Source organism: Equus quagga, chromosome 2 (genome assembly GCF_021613505.1).
Source record: "Equus quagga isolate Etosha38 chromosome 2, UCLA_HA_Equagga_1.0, whole genome shotgun sequence".
In the NCBI taxonomy this organism is placed as follows: Eukaryota; Metazoa; Chordata; class Mammalia; order Perissodactyla; family Equidae; genus Equus; species Equus quagga.
This window is the reverse complement of record NC_060268.1, coordinates 69,370,046-69,391,768: the sequence shown is the minus strand read 5'-3', so window position 1 is coordinate 69,391,768 and position 21,723 is coordinate 69,370,046. Positions and strand designations below refer to the sequence as shown.

The window sequence follows — 21,723 nt, the reverse complement described above, 5'->3', positions numbered from 1 at the left end:
AGCTAAGCGCCGCCTTGTTTATAAAGAAGCAGGATGATTCCTTTTATATGAGGTTCCTAGAGTAGTCAAACTCCTAGAGACAGAAAGCAGAAGCATGGTTTCCAGGGGCTGGCAGGAGGGGGAATGGAGCGTTAGTGTTTAATGGGTGTAGAGCCTCAGTTTAGGATGATGAAAAAGTTCTGGAGACGGATGATGGTGATGGTTGCATGACAATATGAACATACTTAATGCCACAGTACACTTTTTAAAATGGTTAAAATGGTAAATTTCATGTTATGTGTATTTTACCACACTTTTAATAGAAGGAGGAGGAGGAGAAGCAGCAGCAGGAGAGATCTTATTTGGATCAGGTCCTGTTCCCCTCTGTCCTAGCCTGGGATTTCTGCTCTGGGAGCCCCAGAACTGGGATTTTGGGGTGGAGGTCGCTAGTGTAACATTTCAAAGGAGACAAACACCAAGTTTCAAGCTCAGCACAATTAGAGGGAGTGAACAGCAACAAAAGAAACCAGGACACTATGTGTGTTCTTACACAGCTTGAGTACTCTTATGCAGAGTCAAAAACCTCTGGGTCCACATGTCATCTTCACCACCTAATGTCTGAGTGACCTTGGGCAGCTTCCTTAACCTCTCTGAGCTTTAGCTTCCCTCTCTGTACAGCGAGAATCACATGTGAGGAGGACTGGCCCAGTCTTTTATGTACTAGATGGCAGCTGTTAGTCTCATAGAGAATTGGAAGATTCATATCATCTAACCCATCTCTCAAGCAGAAGAGGAAACTGAGGCCTAGAGAGGAGATCTGAATTGCTCAAGGCCACACACCCAGCCCATTACGAGCTGTGACCTTAAGATATCTTGGACCCCAACCCAGATGTCTCTCCACCTCTTCAGTGCTATCTTGCAGTTAAGCATCAGTCTCCCAGCCCAGAGCATGTCCGTCTCTGTTCTCAAAGATGGTGACGTAAGTGGCTCCCGTCAGCATTCCACCTTCTCAGCCTCTCAAGGAAATCAGGGTACTCTTTTATAAAAGGAAGAGGTGAATTTTATCAGCCAAGTCTTCTTGTAACATAACAAGTGTGAGTGGAGATCCATGGACTTTCTGCAGTTTCACTAAGTTCAGATGGCTAGCCTGAACTACAGGCATGTGGGAGAAGGGACGCCATCTGGTGTGAATTACTGTGAATTAGTCATCTTGGTTCAAGGAAGGACCTACAGACAAATGTGCCAGGATAATACGAGACCAGCTTTTAGGTATCCTCTTTGGAGAAAGATGTACAGTCATGCACCCATTAGGACGCTTTGGTCAATGATGGACCGCATATATGACAGTGGTCTCATGAGACTAGTACTGTATAGCCTAGGTTTCTAGTAGGCTATACCATCTAGGTTTGTGTAAGTACATTCTATGATGTTCACATAACAACGAAATCACCTAATCAGGCATTTCTCAGAAGGTATCCCCAGAATTAAGTGACACATGACTGTACACTTGGTGAGGAAACCATTCCTGAAGGGAGCAGCATTGGAGTGATTACTGAGGGTTTTAAGGGGTTCATACTGAGGGTTTTAGTCATTCATGCGTTCACAGTGTGTAATCACTAGTGTCTACTCTATGCCAGGGATTAGGGGTAAAGGAGAGAAATTAGACAGTGTCTCTTGAGCCTTAATTGGGGCATCAGGCAGGTCATCACCACAAGGTACAATGAAGTGCTGTGGGAAGGTGATGTTCCAAGGACTAGAGGAACACCAAAGGAAGAAGCACTGAACCTGGGGAGCGTGGAAGAGCTTCATGGAGGTGACATGTGAGCTGAGGCTGGCAGGACAGGAAGGCCTTTGCCAGGTAGAGAAAAGGGCAAGGGCCCTGCTGGTTAGCACACAGGCCAACCAAAAACAGGGGCTTAAACAAGGCAGGGTTCATTTCTCTCTCATGGAAGGATAGGTGGGGTAAGCAGTTAAGACTGGGGTGGTAGCTTGGGCCTGGTGTCCATCTTGTTGCCCAGCCCTCCCCAGTTTGAGATTCCTCATCACTATACCTACGCACCCACATTCTACTCTTTGGGAAGAGGGAAAGAAGAAGAGCCTAATCCCCTGAAGGGTGTATCCAGGAAGTTGCATACACAGTTTCTGCTCACAAACCATTGACCAGCACTTTGTCACATGGCCACTCCTGGATGCAAGGAAGGCTGGGAAATGTGGTCTTTAGCAGAGTGGTCATGCTGAAGCTCCAAGTATCATACAAGAAGTAGACAAGAGAGACTGGGGGGAGAGGAGTCAACAGGCAGTCTGCCACACGCAAAGACAAGGCAATAGGAGAAAGCTTGGATGTTTGTAGATTTGCAAGTGGTTTGTGGCATGACAGGAGTACAGGAGATGACTGAAGAGGAAAGCAGGGTCTTGAGTATCATTCCAAGGGATTTGGAATATATTCTGTATGTACTGGGAGCACTGAAGGGTGTTAAGTGAGGGGCTGGCACAGATGATGACTCAGACACGAGCTAGGGCACTCAAAATGGGAGTGGAGAGGGCACGTGGGCTGAGAAACACTTAGGGCGTGGTGAAGTCATTTTCCCATTATTGAACATGGAAGCAGAGCCCTGGATTCTGAGCTCTGGAATATTCTCTTGGTGAGGGAGAGGGCAGGGGCTGGAGAGCACTAACCATAACCTCTTCTCTCACTTCCTCTCCTCAGACTGTTCTAAGGATTGTGGTGCTTGGGATCTGGGATTACATCGAAAACAAAATAGAGGTAAAGATCAACGTCCACCCCCAAAGCCCAAGCCAGCCATCTTGGAAGCTGGAAAGTGTCGCTGCCCCATCCATTCCAGGGTGGCAACCATCAAAAAAGGCTGTCTCCTTCCCATACTGGACGCAGAAGTCTCTTCGGCTGTGCCTGTTGGGTGGGTGGGGAGGGGCCAACTGAGAAAGTTTCCAGTGAAAGGACGATCTAAAGAAATCTCCTTCAAGTTCTGCAAAATTTAAAAAGTTATTCTTGAATCATTTTGGAAAGCTTTTGAGATGTGTTTTAAAACAAATAAATCTACCCTAAAATGGCCCCATGGTCAGAGAGCTGAGAAGGAAATTGTAAAAGTGCTTCTCAGCCTGGGTTTCTGCTGAGCAAACCCACTGCTCTGCCTCCTGTAAAAGGGGTGGAGATGAGGTGTCGGGGAGGCCTGGCTGTCGCTGGGAGTTTTGTGCACATGGGACAAGGCAAGGTGGTCAGCGTCTGCTGCCCACTCCTTCCTTACCCCCCCATCCACTTGTTAGCCTTTTTTGGCCTAATGCCAGGAGCAGACATAGAGGCCTGGCCCATAGAAGTCTCAGACCAAGGTCAGGCTGGAACAGACAGATGGAAGGTCAGGGCCCAGGGGTGAATCACCTAGGCTGGGCCCCCTCCTCTCTTAGCCCTGCCTCCCTTTGCGGTTAGGGACTTAGCACCGGCACCAGATGGAGATGAGATGTGGGCTTGGGGCTACCCAAGGGGAAAGGGCCTGCCTTCAGCCCCAGATGCCAGTGAGGGATTCAGTGAGGCTGGAGCAGGAACCCTAGGACACAGGATTCAGGCCCCATCCCAAAAAGGACAAGATACTGGAAACAGACGCTTGGAACACCCAAAGGCCATCTGAACAAAAGCTGGAGATGGGCTGAGGTCACTTGGAGGAAAGAGAGTGTTCAGGAGCACATTTAGGAGCGGGGAGACCCCTAAAGACTGAGGAGGGTCAGGAGGGGCAGCCAGTGATGGGGGTCACATTCTGATATGGGGACAGTCCTCCTGGAGAAGTTGTCCAGCACCAGCTGCTTTGCCTGACCTGGTTCCTGGACATTGAAGAAGGTGGCCCAGGGCACTGAAGTCTGCCTCCTCTCACAGGTATTCGATGGGGCTGTGATCATCCTGTCCTTGGCCCCGATGGTGGCATCCACCGTGGCCAATGGGCCCAGGAGCCCCTGGGACGCCATCAGCCTCATCATCATGCTCCGAATCTGGCGGGTAAAGAGGGTGATTGATGGTGAGTGGTCTGAAAGGGGTCAGCAGGGCTGGAAGGGTGGCAGGTGGCTGCTCCAGAAACTGGGGCTATCAACTGAGAGTGGAGAGAAACCAAATGATGCAAGGGATAGGCCAGCCAGCCTCAGGGCTTGGAGGCTGGAGACTACTAGCACAGAGAGAACCCAGCCCATCGCTGCTCATTTGATGTCATATATTCAGGAACCACTCACATGCTGCCCAGACATCACTTGCAAACTCTTGAGTTTAGAGGTCCCTCATATAACTATTTATTATATGCCTGGATCACCAGCCCTTCACCTGAGAGCTTATAGCAGGGCCTGCATGTTGTCAGAAGACCAGCTTTTCACATCCTGGGTGTTTTGATGCACACCTGCTGCTGGCTTCCCAGTGTTTGCAGACTCACCCCTGGCTTCGTCCAGATTACTGGTTAAGGTGTTGCTCCCTGCAAGGTCCATCTCACCTCTGTGTCCACCAAGGACAAGCTGGGTGCCCCCCAAGCCTGTTGACCTACAAACAACCAGAGAATGTTTTTGTGGGAGCTGCTGACCTGGGCTGGTTTTTGGCTTGTGCTCCAGCTTTAGTGCGACACGCTCCCATCTGGGTCTCCATTCCCAGAAAGCGTCTGATCTGCTCTGCTTTATCATGGCCTTTGTTGCCATCAGAGGCAGAAGCCACTCTCCCTGCTGAGCCACTTCATCTAGAGAGCTGTGCCCTGATCTGGATAGCTCATGTATTTCCAGAAGGTGGTAACAGACCAGAGTGCATCCCCCAGAGGAAGGAGGCCTGGGTGGAGAGGAGACTAGAAACGTCATCCCCGAAGAGCAGTGTGGGGAACTGGGGTGGAGTGGCCTAGAGGTCAAGGGCATGGTGAGGGCATTGAAGTCATCTTGGCAAAGAGGGAGGAACTGACTCATTGGGCTCCAGAGGGTGGTCCTTGGACCCCTGAGGACCTGACAAGGAGGCCCACCTCACCTCAGCTGGATTAGGCACAGAGCCACCTGCATGTGGCCTGGTCTGCCTCTCCAGGAGGTGGGCTTCTGCTGGAGTGTGGGCACCCAGAGGCCAGACGGCCACATAGAGGGGCAAGGCATGACAAGGAGGTTATACAGATGATGATTCCCAAGCTTTTTTTTTTTTTTTTTTAATAGCAGCAAAGCCCTTTCTTCTACAAAATTTTATACAGATACCAGTGTTAAAAACAGATTGAAAGTGGGGCTTTTTTGGTTGACTTGGAGTGGAGGGGGCCCAGAGCCCTCCTTCTTGCCCTCCCCCTTCTCCCCCAAAGTGTCTCTAAGGACCTTGTGGGCCTCTGGAGCAGTTTAAAACTACTGGAATAGACTATTAAGACTACAGACTGTATAGTCTTATATATAAGTATATAGTGTATACTATACAGTATATACCATCTAGCATATAGACTCTAGGGTCACTCCAGCCCTGAATTTTGGTTGCAAATGACAGAAATTGTGGCTATGAGAATACCCCAACAGTATGCGCCCAGTGGGTACAAGGCAGGAAGGACGGCCTCTAGGGTCTCTCATCCCCTGGGCTGGGCACCCACCCCCAAATCCCACTCTGTGAACACGGTGGGGTTTAACATCTCGTCAAGGAGCCCCCAACTCAGAATCTTCAAACTGGAATGTGATCAAGTCCAACCTTGGAAGGCCAAAGCTGGGAAGGCTTTGGGAGGTCATCTAGTCCATTCCTCTCATTTGACAGATGGGGAAACTGAGGCCAAGAGGAATGAAGGTCACATAGCAAAGCAGGCTCTGAGCCAGAAGTGGAGCCCAGGACCCTTGACACCCACCAGTGCTCTCTTAGCTAGTCCATCCTTCCCCATCTGCTCAGGACCCTGTTCTTGTCCATGAGAATATCTGCTCCCTTCAGGGCAGGAACACTGCCTTCTGGCTCTTCTCTGCCAGCTGTGGACAGCTGGACACTCTCACACTGATGCATCTTGACAGCTCCTGTTGTGAGCGCTCTTCCCAGCTGTTCCCCCTTTTTCCTGACACGTCAGGCATTGCCATGCCCCTGGGAATCTCATGAGAGGATGTGCTGCGTGAACAGATGGGTGTTAATTTGCTACTCTCGCCCTGGGTGTGAACTGGCTTCAACAGAGATCCAAGGAGGCACAGCTGCTTAGGGCAGCCTCTGAGGCCTGGAGACAGGTCTTATGGACATGTGGGCCACACTCAAATTTGGAAACAAACAGAAAAATCCTAATTTCTCTTCTCTTCATGATCCCTGCAATAGCCAGAGAACATCTGGAGGTTGGGAGGCTGTGGGTGGAAAGGGGACTTGGAGAGTAGAGATATGGAGAGTTCTAGAATACAGTGGCAAGAGAGGCATATGACTAAGGTTTCTGAAGAATCCAGAGGGCTGAGTTCTGAGAGGTGTAAGAAGAGTGTGAAGGGCAGAGGCCAAGGTCAGGTCAGGAGTTGATATCGTAACTTCCAAGAACCCGGAGAACTGCCCAAGGGAGAGGTCTCTGGGGCTGCCACTGGCTGGGAGATCATGGGACCCTCCAACCCAGAGTCCAGGCTTTCTCCTCTGGGTCTCAGTGTATGTGTCACTTATAAGTGGGATCATCTGTGAGTAACAGAGACCCAGAATAACAGTGACTTAGACAAAACAGGAGTTTATTTCTCTCACATGAAAGTCTGTAGGTAGGCAGGCCAGGGTTGATATAGTGCTTTCTGCAGTCACAATCCCAGGCTCCTCCTATTTTGTTGCTCTGCTGCACATTGCCTACTTTCCAAAGCTTCTCCATGGTTCAAGATGGCTGCTTCAGTGCCAGCCATCACATCCTCATTTCAGCCAGTAGGAAGAAGGAAGGGAGGAAAAAGATAAGGAGGCAAAAAGAAAGTCCCAGCTGCCTTTTCTTTTTAAACATCTTCATTGAGATATAATTCACACACCATAAAACTCACCCATTTAAAGTGCACAATTCAATAGTTTGTAGTATATTCATTGGGTTGTGCAAACATCACCAAAATCTAAGTTTAGAGGTTTTTCATCACTCCAAAAAGAAACCGCATACCCATTAGCAGTCACTCTCCATTCCCTCCTCAGCCCTAGGCAACCATTAATTTACTTCCTGTCTCTGTAGATTTTCCTCTTCTGGACATTTCATATAAATGGAATCATATGATATGTGATTTGTTGTGTCTGGCTTTTTTCTCTTAGCGTAATGCTTTCAAGGTTGATCCATGTTGTAGCATGTATCCTTTTTTCTTTTTATTTTATTCCTTTATTCCTTTTTATTGTTGAATAGCATTCCATTTGTGGATATGCCACATTTTATTTATCCATTCATCGGTTGGTGGACATTTAGGTTCTTTCCACTTTTGACTGCTGTGAACACTCATGTACAGGTTTTTGCATGGACATGTCTCTTCATTTCTCTTAGGTACCTAGGAATGGAATTGCTGGGTCATGTGGTCACTCTTTGTTTAACCATTTAAGGAAGTGCCAAACTGTTTTCCAGAGAGATTGCCCCATTTTACATTCCCACCAGCAATGTATGAGGGTTCCAATATTTCCACTTCCCCAACTGCCTTTTAAAAAAAGCTTCTGGAAGCTGCTGCATGAGAGCTCCACTTGCATCTTGTCCAGAATGTGGTCTCATGGCTGCCCATAGCTCTGAAGGAGACTGGAAAATATAGTCCTTATCTCTGGCAGGTGTGTACACAGCCAAAATTAAGAGTCTATCTCTATGGAAAAGGAGGCTAACAGATATCTCGCCTCCATGTGTTAGGGTTCTGGCCCTCTTATACTTTCTGGGTGCTGTTGTGTACCTGGATATCCTCAGTGCCCCCTGACCCCAGATCCTCTGGGAACTGCCTGAACCTGCTGCTGGCTAAAGGCTGGGACCAGCCCCTCCCCAGCCCTAGCCCTGCCACTGCCAAGTTCTTCACAGATCTGTCTCTGTCTTCCAGCTTACGTCCTGCCTGTGAAGGTGGAGATGGAGATGGTCATCCAGCAGTACGAGAAGGCCAAGGTCATCCAAGATGAGCAGCTGGAGAGACTGACGCAGATCTGTCAGGAGCAAGGGGTAAGGCACTGCCTCTTTCAGTTCTGTCCAGGGCCGAGGACACAGGTGGTGCCTAAAGTCACAGGATCCCAGAGCCACAGGGCCCCCCAAGGTCAGGAAGCTCCTCCAGCCCCTTGATGGACACATGGGGAACCTGAGGCCCAGAGAAGGGGAAACACATCTGTGAGGCAGAGCCAACGGGGAGGGGCAGCCGGGGCAGGTGAGGGCCTGTCTGGGAATCCAGAGGCCTGCGCTCAAGGCCCAGCCCCTGCCCCCTCCCTCAGGACTTCAGTGAAGTGGTGCTGCTTCTTTGCCCTCAGTTCTTTCATCTGTAAGATGAGGGGGCTGCTCCCACGTGAGTGGGACAGATAGCCCCTTCTATAGGAATTCACGGGAAGGGGACTGGGGTGCTCAGGAGGTGGGAGGAGAGCAGAGTCCTGCAGCAAGGCTGCAAAACTCTGTAGAAACAGTCTTGAGTGCAGGGAATGTTCTGGTACCGGATGTGCAAGGGGAGGATGCCACACAGTGGACCAGATAGCAAGGTGGTGGGAGTGTGTGTGAGAATGGACGTCCCTCCTGACTCCCGCAGCCCTCACTGTTGGCCTCTACAGGGCACTGGACACTCACTGCCTCAGGACGTGCTTATTTGCTCTTGGGGCTGCTTCTCCCATTGAACTGGATGCTCCCCAAGGGCAGGCCTTGTCCAACTCATGTTTGCCCCAGCCCAGCGCCCCATACATTGTGGGTCTCCTGGCTCCTCAACCTCAACCTCTCATAGCTGGAGGAGGAACTAGAGTGGATGTGAAGTCTGTGAAATGTCACCACAAACTGATCCCTGGAAATGTCCCCATAGGAACACGCGCACAGTGTCTTTAAAATCATCCCCTTGGAATGTCTGTCAGGGCACCATCTACTTCAGGAACATCATGGCCTTTCATTTCAGCACAAAATGCTTAAGAGTGACAAGAGGGGACATCAGGGTACACAGCCCTCAGGAGCACCTTGTCCAAGGGATCTTTGGAGTAGGGCAGTCTCTGGGGGTCCTAAACTGGGAAAACAAATGTTCTAGCCCCTGAGCAGTTGGCATCAGCCTCATTTCTACCCACACATCTGTTCAGCCAGCACCATCAAGTGCCTGCTCTGAGCCTAGCCTGTGCTGGGCACTGAGGATACCATCATGGATGGGATTAGGCCCCTGCCTTCAAGAGGCTTTGGGTGACTCAGGGAGTTTGCCAGGACCATAAGTAGACAGCGGCGGTCTGGTGCAATGCATGCTTCAGCAGGGATGTGTGCTGGGGCTCTGCATGTCTGAGAGGAGCAGGGGGTGGACGGGTTCCAAGAGGTACTGACATTGAGGAGGGCCCCTTGGAGAAGGGTGCCAGGCAGAGGGGAAGGTGAGGCATGAGAGGGGGTGTTGTTCTGGGGGAGCTCAAGGCCATTCCCGCTGTGAGCAGAGGGAGGAAGCAGGAGGATTTGGAGACAGATTTGGGAAGGGCCTGTGTGGCTGACCAGGGAGTTTGGACTTCATCCTGCTGGGAAAGAGGCAGCCTGGAGTGTTAGAAGCCGGGGTGGGGGATCTGGTCAGATTTGAGTTTTTGATGGATCTTTCTGGCTGCCATTGGAGGATGCTGGGAGAGAGCAGGGGTGGAGATGGGAATCCTGGGTGGAGAGGCTGCGGCAACCACTAAGGGGAGAGAGGCTTAGGTTTGGGCAGAGGGAGGTGTAGGGGCACGGGGGAGAGAACAGTTCTGGGTGTCATCCAGGACCCGGCTGGTTCTTGGTCAGGCAGCTCTCCATCTCCTGTCTAGTAGGAAAGCGAATGGCGAACGCTCCGCTCCACTGCACTTACCATGCGAAAGGCACAGACCCAGTGACACATCTGCCCTTCATAAAGTCACAACAAGGTGACCCTATGGCAGGCCTCACATCAGCAGCACATGTGCCACGTGGCCAGGAGAAAACCCTAATGGCAACCCCATTTCCCATGGTTTCCACCGTGACCCCTGACCTGAGCCCCTGGGGAACACACATTCCCGCCGTCCTGGTGCAAATCACCCCCACGTGTGACCTCCTTCCTGGGGGTCTCAGCCGGAGGGAGACTCTCTTGGATTCTGCACGGGAAAGAGCCAATAAATAAAGACAGGTTCCCTCGAGTTAGTGACATCTGGAAAAGAGATGAACAGAAAAAAACGGTTTTAATTTAAAAAACACCTGAAGCCTATCATCTTGGTTAAGGCAGCAAACAGGGCCAGATGAGCTGGGATCCCAGCGGGGCCACCAGGGAGGTGGGAGCGGGCCTGGTCAGAGCAGCCCTCTCTGGCTTCTGCGGAGAAACCAGGAATGCTGCTCTCCCAGAGCTCAGTTATGCCCTCTCTGCAGGCCAGAGCAAGAGACACCCTATTTTCAGCTGTATTTTAAGACCAGGTTTGAGACTTGACTGAGCAACATATACCCTTAATGAAATGAGAGTGCCAACTCATGCAGTGTCAGGGATGGCCAGACCCTTTGAGAGAAGAGCACCGGGAATGGTGAAGAATAGACTTTAGGGGCAGACCTGAGTGCAAAGGCAGCTCGGCCACGTACTGGACTCGAGGCTTTTGGCACTGATGGGGCCTCTGTGGGCTTCTGTTTTCCTAATCTGAAAAATGGGGATACTAATAAAATCCTTGAAGGGTGGCTTGAGATTGCTTAGCCTAAAGCCTGGCCCGTGATAAATGCTGACTACATGGGAGCTAACCCTAGCCAGTGCGCCCCCACACCCCCACAAACACCCACTTTACAGATGAGAAAACTGAGCAGTGATGACTTCCCCAAGAGCACACAGCTAATTGAGGGCTTTTAGAGCCAGGAACAGGTCCTGGTGTCCTAACTGTGAACCTGTTCTTTCCCAGGACACCTTGTTTAGAGTCATGTTCTATGTCATTTTTCTACCCATGTCATTTCTCAGCACTCAGTGAAAACACTGAACGCACCGGGGTATCTTTAAGCCACAGCCTCGGTGCAGTTCTCTGTCACGGGCAAAGACCCAGCTCCACTCAGCTGACCCAACGGCAGAGTCACTTGCTGCTCTCCACCCTCCACCACCCCCATTCCGGGTCATTCTAGTCATCTTTGTCACAAACTCTTGCTCTCTCTCTTTCTGCTGGAATTCTCAGTTTAATGAAGCAATATCCAAACTGAATTCATATATGCTACCTAAAAAATTGAAACTTGCCAAAGTTCCAATGAAATGTGTAGAATCTCAGTTTAAATGAAATACCCACTTTGCATTCTCCTTGCTCTCTCCCTGGGATGTATTTGTATAAATATTTGCCAAGACTTCACTCATCTTAGCTCTTTTTTAAAATAAACCATTTTGGCGGGGGGGGACTGGCCCGGTGCCACAGCGGTTAAGTGCATACTTTCCGCTTCTCGGCAGCCCGGGGTTCGGCGGTTCGGATCCCGGGTGCAGACATGGCACCACTTGACAAGCTATGCTGTGGTAGGCGTCCCACATATAATGTGGAGGAAGATGGGCATGGATGTTAGCTCAGGGCCAGTCTTCCTCAGCAAAAAGAGGAGGACTGGCAGCAGTTAGCTCAGGGCTAATCTTCCTCAAAAAAAATAAATAAAATAAAATAAACCGTTTTTTAGAACAGTTTTAGATTTATAGAAAAATTGTGAAGATAACACAGAGTTCCCATACCCTCCGCACCCAACTTCCCCTATTATTAACATCTTACATTAGTATCATGCATTTGTTAGAATTAATGAACCAATATTGATGTTATTATTTTTTTTTAAGATTTTATTTTTTTCCTTTTTCTCCCCAAAGCCCGCCAGTACATAGTTGTGTATTCTTCGTTGTGGGTCCTTCCAGTTGTGGCATGTGGGACGCTGCCTCAGCGTGGTTTGATGAGCAGTGCCATGTCCGCGCCCGGGATTCGAACCAACAAAACACTGAGCCGCCTACAGCGGAGTGCGCGAACTTAACCACTCGGCCACGGGGCCAGCCCCTTGATGTGTTATTATTAAAGTCCATACACTGTTCAGGTTTGCTGTCTCTGTTGCAAGGTCCCATCTGGGACGCCACATTCAGTCATCATGTCTCCTTAGGCTCCTCGTGGCTATAAAAGTTCCTCAGACTTGCCTTGTTTTTGATGACCTTGACAGTTTTGAGGAGTACTGGCAGTTTGTAGGATTCCCTCTATTGGGATTTATCTGATGCTTTTCTCCTGGTTATACTGCATTATGGGTTTTTGGGAGGAAGACCACAGAGGTAAAGTGCCATTCTCATCACGTCATATCAAGGGCACATACATGACTTATCACTGTTTATGTTGACCTTGATCACCTGGCTGAGGTAGTGGTTGTCAGATCTCTCCACTGGAGACTTACTCTTTTTTAATTCATCTTTGGCTTTTTAGCAAGGTTAAATGGCTTCTTACTGGAACCCTGTGGAGAGTCTCAGGTGACATGCTTTGCCAGCTTCTTGCAGGAATATCATGTACATGTCATTTTCTGTGCCACGTGGCAGCTCATTTCTTAGCACAGCCCACACCTAAGATGCCCCAGAACCACCTTAAGTTGCAGATGAAAGATGCCCTTGGAGGGCATCTGGCACAATCCTGGATTTGGCAGATGGGGGTATCGAGGCCCAGAGAAGGGGAGAGGTGTGCCCAACATCACACAGCAGTTAAGAGATTAGGATGGAATCAGGGGTCTCTTATGGCCCATTCCTGTACTTTCCAGGCCTGGACCACACTGGCCTTCTGGTCTTTACAGGGAGACGGGATTCAGTGCTTCCTTCATTCCCATCATCTCTTCTGACCATTGGGCACACCTCATCCTTAACAGATTCCTTCTGGAAAGGGGTGCCTAGAGGAGCCAGTAGGGGAGGAGGACATTCTGTTGGTTGGTCTTACCTTTCCTAAGTCCTGGCTGGCCTTCTGAGGCCTGCTTCCAGACTACTCACTCCTGTGATGGAAGCATATAGCCTCAGACCCTCAAGTCCAACAGTCCTTCACATGGAAGTCCTTTCCCATTCACCTTTGTTTTTCTCTCCATCTGGATCCCAGCCAGAATTTTCTTAGGAGTTAATCTCACTGGTACACAGATGGATTCCAGAAGCAGAATGCTAGTTACTGTCCTTCAGAAAGATGGTGCAAACTTTTTGTCTCTCTGTGTACTGGTTGCTTCAGCAATCAATGCTATTTTAGATACAATAGTTAAATCAATGCAATGATATATTCTTCTGACTCATCTTACAAAACCACTTCTGAGGTTCTATGTACATCTGTGCCCAAGATCTTGCTCTAATTCTGAAACATTCTGAAGTCCGCATTGTACCTGCCCTTTGCCTTGTAAACCTTGCAACAGCTTTTGGCCCAAAGTAATATGATCCAACCTGGCTCACGGTTGAAGTTTGTTTCTCTTCTCTGGTGGGTCCTCTGGGAAAGATGGAGGGAAGTTAAGTTCTTCTTCCTCAGCACCATTTACTCTGAGACCATTGGCAAAAGACAGAGGGGTGTGGGGCTCAAACTGGGTAACTTGAGGCCCAGCCTGCAAGGAGGCCAGTGGAACTCTGTGAGCCTCTTAGGGCAGCCTTAGACCTTGGGCAAGGGTCAGTCCCTGAAAGAGGCGTCCTGTGTGGGAGCAGCTGGGAGGGGTGGAGGGCGTCCTCCTACACCGGGAGCTGGCAGACAGGACTGTAACCTCAGCTCCACCAGCAACTAGTTGTCTCCCCCTTAATCCCTAGGCCTCAGGTTCCTCATTGGAAAATGGAGGAAACGAGGTTTACATCACAAGGATGCTATGAGGATCCGATTAAATCAAGTTATATATATATTTATATATAAGTCTGGTCCACTGGAGTCTCTCAGTAAATGTAAAAAAGAGAATAAAAATAATACTAAATCATTTGCATAATAGTAACCATTTACAAATGCCCTGTCATGTATTTTAGCTCATTTTGACTTTGATAGCCAAAGTTGGTCAGCTCGATATTATTAATCCCTTTTATAGAAGGAAAGACTGAGGCTGAGGGAGGCTCTTGCCCAGTGCCTCACACTTTGTCATGGAAGGGCTGGGAGTGGAACCCAGGGCTTCAGTGTCCATTTTCTGATGCCACAAATAGGGCATCTCTACAAGTCACTGTTAGGATGAGTAACACAAGCTGCTACATCAAATAAAGCAAAAATCTCAGTGGCTTAACACAGGAAGAGTATTTGTCACTCACACCACAGCCCGCTGCGGGCTGCAGCCGGCAGGCAGGTGAAGGGATACTCCGTTCTAGTCACTCTGGCCTCCTGGCTCCTCCCATTTTGTGGCTTCTTATTCTAAGTCCTTGGAGTTTCTTCCTTACAGCCAGGGGATAAGAAAGGGAGAGTGGAGAATTGTGCACAGAATGTTTTTATTGGCCAGCCCTGCAAGCAGTGACCTCACTTCTTCCCCCATTTCATAGGAGGGACTCAGTTACACAGTCACACCTAAGGCACCAGATGCTGACAAAAGTGGTCTTGTGCACAAGAAAAGTCACCTGCACAGTCACCTTATCCGTGAAACGAGGCCAAGGGGCTCACAGTGTTCCTACCCTTTTTCCCCCTTTTCAATAGCAGAGGCACAATCCCATTTATTAAACCTCACTGGATGAATGCAAGTCTCCCTGGCCTGTTTCCTGAAGAAACAAGATGATAACCTTGACCCCAAGCTGTAGGCATTTCTGGGGGAGGCAGGTGGTGGAGGGAGAGGCAGGACCCCACCGCCCCTCCCCCCACCACCTGTCTCCCCCTCCATCCACTCCTCTGTCTTTCATGTGCAGGGGTCCTGGCCCACTTGTCAGGTGGTGAGGGGCCTGATTGGGAACCTGGGCCCACCTCCCCTGTGTGGGCCTTGCTCTGGATCCCATGACTCCCCGGTGCTCAGCACCCCTGAGGGAATGCCGATGGCTCTGCACAAATTGCTTGCCTTTGAGGCTGAGCCGGCAGCTCAGAGCAGGGCTTCCATGGCCCTGAGAGCCAACAGCCCCTTCTGTCGGGCAGGAACAACAGGAGAGGGGTTCTGCCCTGGCTCTGGGGGTGACACTTGATGGTGGCTCATTCCAGAGAGCCCCTTCTTTTCCTGCAGAGGCCACAAGCCCTCAGCTCCACACAGTAGCCTTTGTTACCTGGGTTATTCAAGATCTCCACTGTGGGAAGTCAAGTGTTTTTTTTTTCCCAACATGGCAGGTGATTTGTAAAACAGCCGATAGCTTTAATGACAAGCCTATTTAGCTGATAAAATTAGCCATCAGAAGAATAACTTATGTTATCCTTTTGCCATAATTTAAATTTATGGTCAACTACCAGCCATCTTTACAGTAGATGGAAAGAGGCCAAGGTTGAATTCAGCTCCACTCTACTCCTAAATCATTAGTTTGCAACTGTCTCCTGATTTTTATTGTTACCAACAATGGTGAAACTAATGGAAATAAACATTGGATGCCATCCCAATAACAGATGGGTTTGAAGGCAGGGCAAGCTGTGCAGACAACACTAATAGGATGGAAGAAAATTACTGCTATTGCATTAGATACCATCAAGCTTCTGGCCAAAGTGTGCATTGATCAGGCCAAGGCCATGTCAATTGTACTCCACAAACCAGACCATTAAAGGCAGAGATGCCTGGGTGTGCCCGCCTTGCCGCCCCAGGGGGTCCGCCCCACCTGGGCATGCATTAAAAACCCAGCCCAATGGAAGGGGCCTGACTCACTCCAGTAATGCACCAGGGCTTCCCTATGGATCCCAGCTTATCTGGGTAGGTTATCTGATTAGAAATACTTAGCTAATGATGTGCATTAAGTAGGGCTGTGCCTGCATTTTCATTCTTCCCAAGTCACAGAACGATCTTTTTTTTTCCCCCCACTGGGCCGGTTTGCCACTAGAAAATTTGCTTCATTTTCTCTTCAAAGCCACCCTACCCTTTCCCTCCCAGAGGCCCAGTCCCAATGAGCCCTGAAGAGCCTTGGTACTATGGGTGTTTCTCCTTATCTGTTTTTAGCAGTTTGACTACGGGGTGTCTAGGTGCAGGGTTTTTGTATTTATCCTGCTTAGGACTCTGAGTTTCTTGAATTTGTGGGCTGATGTTTTCATTAGATTTAGAAAGTTCTTGGCCATGATTTCTTTCTTTATTGCTTCCGTCCCAACCTTTCATTCTTCTCCTTCTAGAGCTCTAATTGCATATGTTAGACCTTTTGATCATGTCTCACACCCTATTCTGTTCCCTCTTTCTCTCTCTTTTTCTGGCCATAAGTTTTGATATTTTTCTATAGACGTATCCTCAAATTCAAAATCCCTATCTTATATAATTTCCAGTCTGCTGTTAAGCCCATCTAACTGAGTACTCAATTTCAAATATTGTATATTAAGGTTCTAAAAGTTTCATTTGATTCCCTTTATAGGTTCTATTTCTCCACTGAAATGCTACATCCACTCTGTCCATCCTTTCTTTCCCCTACTTCCTTTAACATATTAATCATAGTTGTTCTGAAGTCCTTGTCTATTAACTCAAATATTTACATAGATCAGCTACTATGAAAATTCTAAGCAGCTTCTTAACTGCTTTATGTCTTGATAACTGATCACTTTTTCTTGCTTATTTGCATGAATAGTAATTCTTATTGAGTGTTACACATTGTTGATGCTGCATTTTACAGGTTCTGGATTATGTTATCTTTCTCTAAAGAGCCGTCCCTCTGGGAATGGGGCATTTTAGCAGGGAGCAAGGGATGGCCCTCAAGACAGCATCAAGAGTTAACTGGCACTTGTACCTTATTCCCTCCCAGGTAGGGTCCCAGAGCCAGTACAGAGCTTGTCATAGACTCAGAATTCAGCGAGTCCATTTGCCTTATTGAACACACAGTGAAACCAAGGCCCAAAGAGGAAAAGAGACTTACCCAAAGTCAGAGTGAGGGAACAGTGATGGGCTAAGAGCTCAGGCTCCTGCCCCCAACCCTTGCTTCTTTTCCATGTAGGGGCCTCCTGCTCTTTCCTGGCCCCTGCTACCATCAAGCTCCCCTGCATACTGTTTGAGCTGAGTTCCTTCCATCTCGCCCATAAGACTGCAAGTTCCCTGACGCAAGCTCTGTGGGGCTGGAAGCCAGAGGCATGGATTCTGGACCCAACTTTGCTTCTGATGTACCAAGTGGTCCTAAGCTTTCATCCACTTTATCCCCCAGCACAGAAGCCTCCTTTCCACCTTACGGCCTCAGTTTGCCCATCTGACTAATGAGGCCCTGATATCCTAGCACCCCTTGACAACCCTTCAGACAACTGGAAGCATATGTGGCCATGTTTAGTATAGGAGAATCAGGAGCCAGGCTCTGCGGGTCCCAGCTAGTTCCTCCTGACAGCCCCCAGGCTGTCACAGCCAATGACCAGAGCTGAGAGCCATTAGCCCATCTGCAGTTCCCCTGTAAGGAGTCAGTCATTCCTCCTTAGGGCAAGGGCTGAGAGCATCTAGCCACCCTACATCCCCTGGGCATGAAGCTTGTAAAACTTTGTCCCCACACCAGGTTGCCTCTCTCTCATCCCCATTCCAGTCCATGCCCATGCCGACTCTTTTTTTTTTTTTTAAAGATTTTATTTTATTTTTTTTTCCTTTTTCTCCCCAAAGCCCCCCGGTACATAGTTGTACACTCTTCGTGGTGGGTCCTTCTAGTTGTGGCACGCGGGACGCCGCCTCAGCGTGGTTTGATGAGCAGTGCCATGTCCGCGCCCAGGATTCGAACCAACGAAACACTGGGCCGTCCGCAGCGGAACGCGCGAACTCAACCACTCGGCCACGGGGCCAGCCCCCCCATGCCGACTCTTTTACCTCCTAAATAATTCTCTCATTTCCATCTCCACTTTCTCCACCCTAGTCCAAATTCTGGCCACCTCTGGCCTGGACTCCTGCAGTTGCCGCCCAGCTGGTATTTCCATACCCATTGTGGCCCATCCCCATCAAATCCATTCTCTATTCTGCTGTCAGCAAGTTCCTTTCAAAATGCTTATCTGACTCACCACACCAGCACATCCACCTGTCTGCCTGTCTGTTCAAAAGATTTCAATGATTTCTTGTAGCTCTTTAGATAAAAGCTGAAGTCCTTAAAATATCTTAGTGTGGCTACAAGGCTCTGCCTGGCGTGGCCCCTGCCGAACTTCCCAGCCCTTTTTAACTACCAGTCCTCTGTCTCTTGGACACACCATGCCTCCTCAGCCACAAGTGCTATCCAGAGCCAGCCCTTGGGATTCTCGCAGGAGATTTGTTCCCTGAAGTACAGCAGACAGCCCCCCCCACTGGGCCAGCCAGGACTCATTTCCAAGCTGAAAGAGGCATTTTCATTCCAAAACATATAACAGAATTTTAACATAGCCCTCACCACACTTTACCTGACTTCTTAGTGAATGAATGAATGAATGTATGCATGCATGGGAAAGCTACCACACACTTGGGGTTCATATCTCTAGCCCAAAACTTGTTTCAGTGTATGCGCCTGTGTCTACACATGTGGGCTTGGGGCTGGGCAAGCTCTGGCCTCTGGCTGTCTGGCCTAAATTCCAGTGGGACACTCATGGGCAGCTCTGTATCAATTACTAGTTATCAATAATGCATCTGTTCAGAGTGGCCTAGGAGGCCATTATCTGGGCCTACCGGCCCTGATGAGCAGCATTGGAGAAAGTAGGCTCGGTGTGCCCATGGGAAGTTCAGATCAGCCTGGGCAGGAGGGGCACTCAGCCCCAGCAGAGCTCAGGAGGGTCGCCTCATGGGCCCTCTGTGACCTTGCTGCCAGAGGGGCAGCTCGGACCCTCTCCCTCTGCACAGGCCATCCTTTAATGAGCTAGTTTCGCTTTCTCACCCTCTGAGACCAACAGCCCCATTTGAGTACTGGGTTGTTGAGGTCCAGAGTCTGAGCCTAGTCAGAGGCCAGAGTCAGGGCTCAGTGTGTGACTAGGATCAGGATTCTGTGTGTGACCAGGATCAGGGCTCAGCATTGGAGCTCAGGCTTTGTCTCAGAGTTGGGCTAGGGCTGGGGCTCAGTTTGTGGCTGGAGTTAGGGCTCAGTCTGAAACCATGGAATTTAGTAAAGCTGACTAGTTTCATTCATTTATTCATTTGTTCAACAATATTTATTGAGTGCCTCCTGTGTACCATGCAACAAAACAGATAAGATCCCTGCTCTTCCAGACGTATTCTATCAGGGGGTGAAGGTGGCAGTGGCGTGCTGGAGCTCTCACTGGCTCATGAGAGCCAACTGTGTACATTTCTTCCAAAATCTGCATGGCATCATCTTGGTAATTTGAAATCAGCCATAGTGGGAGTATTTACACCACAGAGATTAGCACACACTACAAATCAGGCCTCTTTTTTTTTTCTGCCAGCATACCACTGCAGGTGTGAGAGAGGAAAACCAATAGGCAGACTTTAAAGAAAATGGTGGAGTGACGTGTTTATCTGATCTCCTTCCCAAAACTCCACTAAAATGATAGTAAAGAAAAAAAAATTGTAAACACATAAGAATTAGCAAATTGTCTCTTTAAGTCCTGTCCATCAGGACAAAGAACATAAAGATTTCAGTGGATTTGGGGAAAATGGAGAGTGGATGAGAAAGGGGTAACTGATCTAGCAGAGTGGAGAATTTATAACTAAAGTGCCCACAGAGGAGGACAGTGAGGGAAATGGGTTAATTCTTCCCTCAGAACTCCTGAGAGTTTGAGTGGAAGTGGGTGAGTGTGAAAGTGACCACAGGGGGTTGGCTAAAAGTCTGTACACATAATATTTGAACTCCCTGGGCCTCCTCCCAAATCCTACACAGCCAGGAGACCAGACTCCCCAACCCTACAAGAGTCAAGAGGTTTGTCCTCTGGAGAAATTGAACTAGAAAGCTGGGAACTGGATTAGGCAGGGGCCCGGGGAGAGATGCAGGGCTGAAAACGAGGATTAAGTGGAAGTCCTTCCATCTAACGGCGGGACCCTCTGCCCATTCCCCTGCCCTGCTCCCAGCACAGAGGCAGCCAGAGGTGCGTCCTCAGGCAGGAGGCTGACAAACTCTCTGAAAAACTGAGTGGTCCCAGAGATAAAACCTGTGAATGCCCCGATGCCAGTTTGCTGCCCAGCCACCCCAATGTTAGTGAATGTTTTAACTGTGTGTTTCACTTTCATCAAAAGAAAAATAATAAAACATATAAATAAGCAAAAATATCAGAAGGTGCTAAGTGAGATGCAGAGAATTCAAACAGACTGATGTGATGGAGTGCCTGGGTGGCTGCCTTAGTGGAGGGTTAGGGGAGGCCCCTCTGAGGGTGAACCGGCCATGTGATCTGGGAGCAGAAGGCACAGCTGGGGAAATGGCCCTGCAACCAACACACACTTGGTGTATTTAAGGAACTACGAGAAGGGCCATGTCACAGGGGGAGGTAAAGGGAGAAAGGATGAGATGAAGTGGGCAAGGTAGGCAGGGCCAGATCGTGCACCTGCTTTGTAAGCTAAGGGGAAGGAGTTTGGGTTTTCTCCCAACTGAGGTTTATGGACAAGGGGGTGACATGATCTGATCTAGGTTTGAGAGAATCCCTCTGACTCCTGTTGGAGAACGGCTGGTAGAGGGCTGTAGAAGCTGCAGGTGAGAGCTGGCAGTGGAGGTGCAGGGAGGTGGGCAGCCTTAGGGTAGCACTGGGAGGTGGAGCTGGACTTGGGGGCAGATTGGATGGTGGGGTGAGGGAAAGCAAAGAAGCAGGGAGGTGACTCCATTCCTGGCTCTGGCGAAAATAAGATGAAAACACCTGAGGAGCAAGTTTGGGGACACAGTGAAGAGTCCTGTTTTGACTAGGTTGAGTGTGTGACTCCTGTGACCTAATTCCTTGTTGCTGTCAGGTAGGTAGTTGGAGGTGTGAGTCTGACATTTGCAGGGAGGAGTCAGGGCCAGAGATTGGGCTTCATGTGCAACTAGGTAATCTCCTAGCTGGGGAGCCCAGGCCCTGGGCCTCCCTGGGACCCTCTCCCTCCCACCTGCTGCAGGTCTTTGGAGCTTTGACAGGAAGTTGTGCAGAAATGATGCAGTGTGCTTGGAACACTAGGTGGCAGTGAAGGCTCTCCTTCTAGCTGAGCCCGCAGTGCTTCCTGCAATGTCAGACCCAAACTTTGCCTCCCCCAGATGGCCCAGGGTGTGAATAGCCGTCTCAGCGACAAACCCAAGAGGCATCTGGAAGCTTCTCCAAGAAGCTTTCCCCAACAAAAAAGTAAACCAAAATCCAAATGTGTGCAGCTTTTTACAAAGCCCTTATGAAGCACCCAAGTCCTCCAGAGAGCTCTACGGGATGAAAACCCCCATTTTACTGATAAGGAAACCAAGGTCATATGGCCAGTAAGCCACAGGGCTGGGGCTAGAGCCCAGTCCTGTCTGACTGGGAGTCATCCACTGCCCTCAGAACACCTCCTAGAAGAGGGAAGTGGGTATTTCTGGAAGACAAATGAACCAACGGAAAGTCCAGCAGGAAAGTCCAAAATGGGCCCCCAAGGCTGGGTGGCCCTCATGTTTAGCGTTTCCTGTGTTCCATCCATCATCAGTGTAAGACACCTGAATAAGGCTCTCACTTTGACAAGAACCATTTGGGTCTCACATTTAGGCAAGTAGTGAGAGCTGGATTCAAACCTGGTTTTCCTGGTTCCTCCTCCAGTGCTCTTCCCACGAACCACA

General features: G+C 49.4%; 1 protein-coding gene across 3 annotated transcripts in view; it reads left to right on the top strand.

The window, feature by feature from the left end:
• The window catches only part of LOC124234793 (transmembrane protein 266), a 129,009-nt gene that overhangs the window by 91,874 nt on the left and 15,412 nt on the right, over positions 1 to 21,723 (top strand). For 2 of the 3 annotated variants that reach the window (XM_046652210.1, XM_046652209.1), the window contains exons 6-8: positions 2,687 to 2,743; positions 3,863 to 4,001; positions 7,939 to 8,054. In XM_046652210.1, the coding sequence (XP_046508166.1) occupies positions 2,687 to 2,743; positions 3,863 to 4,001; positions 7,939 to 8,054 (312 nt within the window). The remainder of the gene's footprint in view (positions 1 to 2,686; positions 2,744 to 3,862; positions 4,002 to 7,938; positions 8,055 to 21,723) is intronic. The other variant, XM_046652211.1, reaches the window with a different exon arrangement.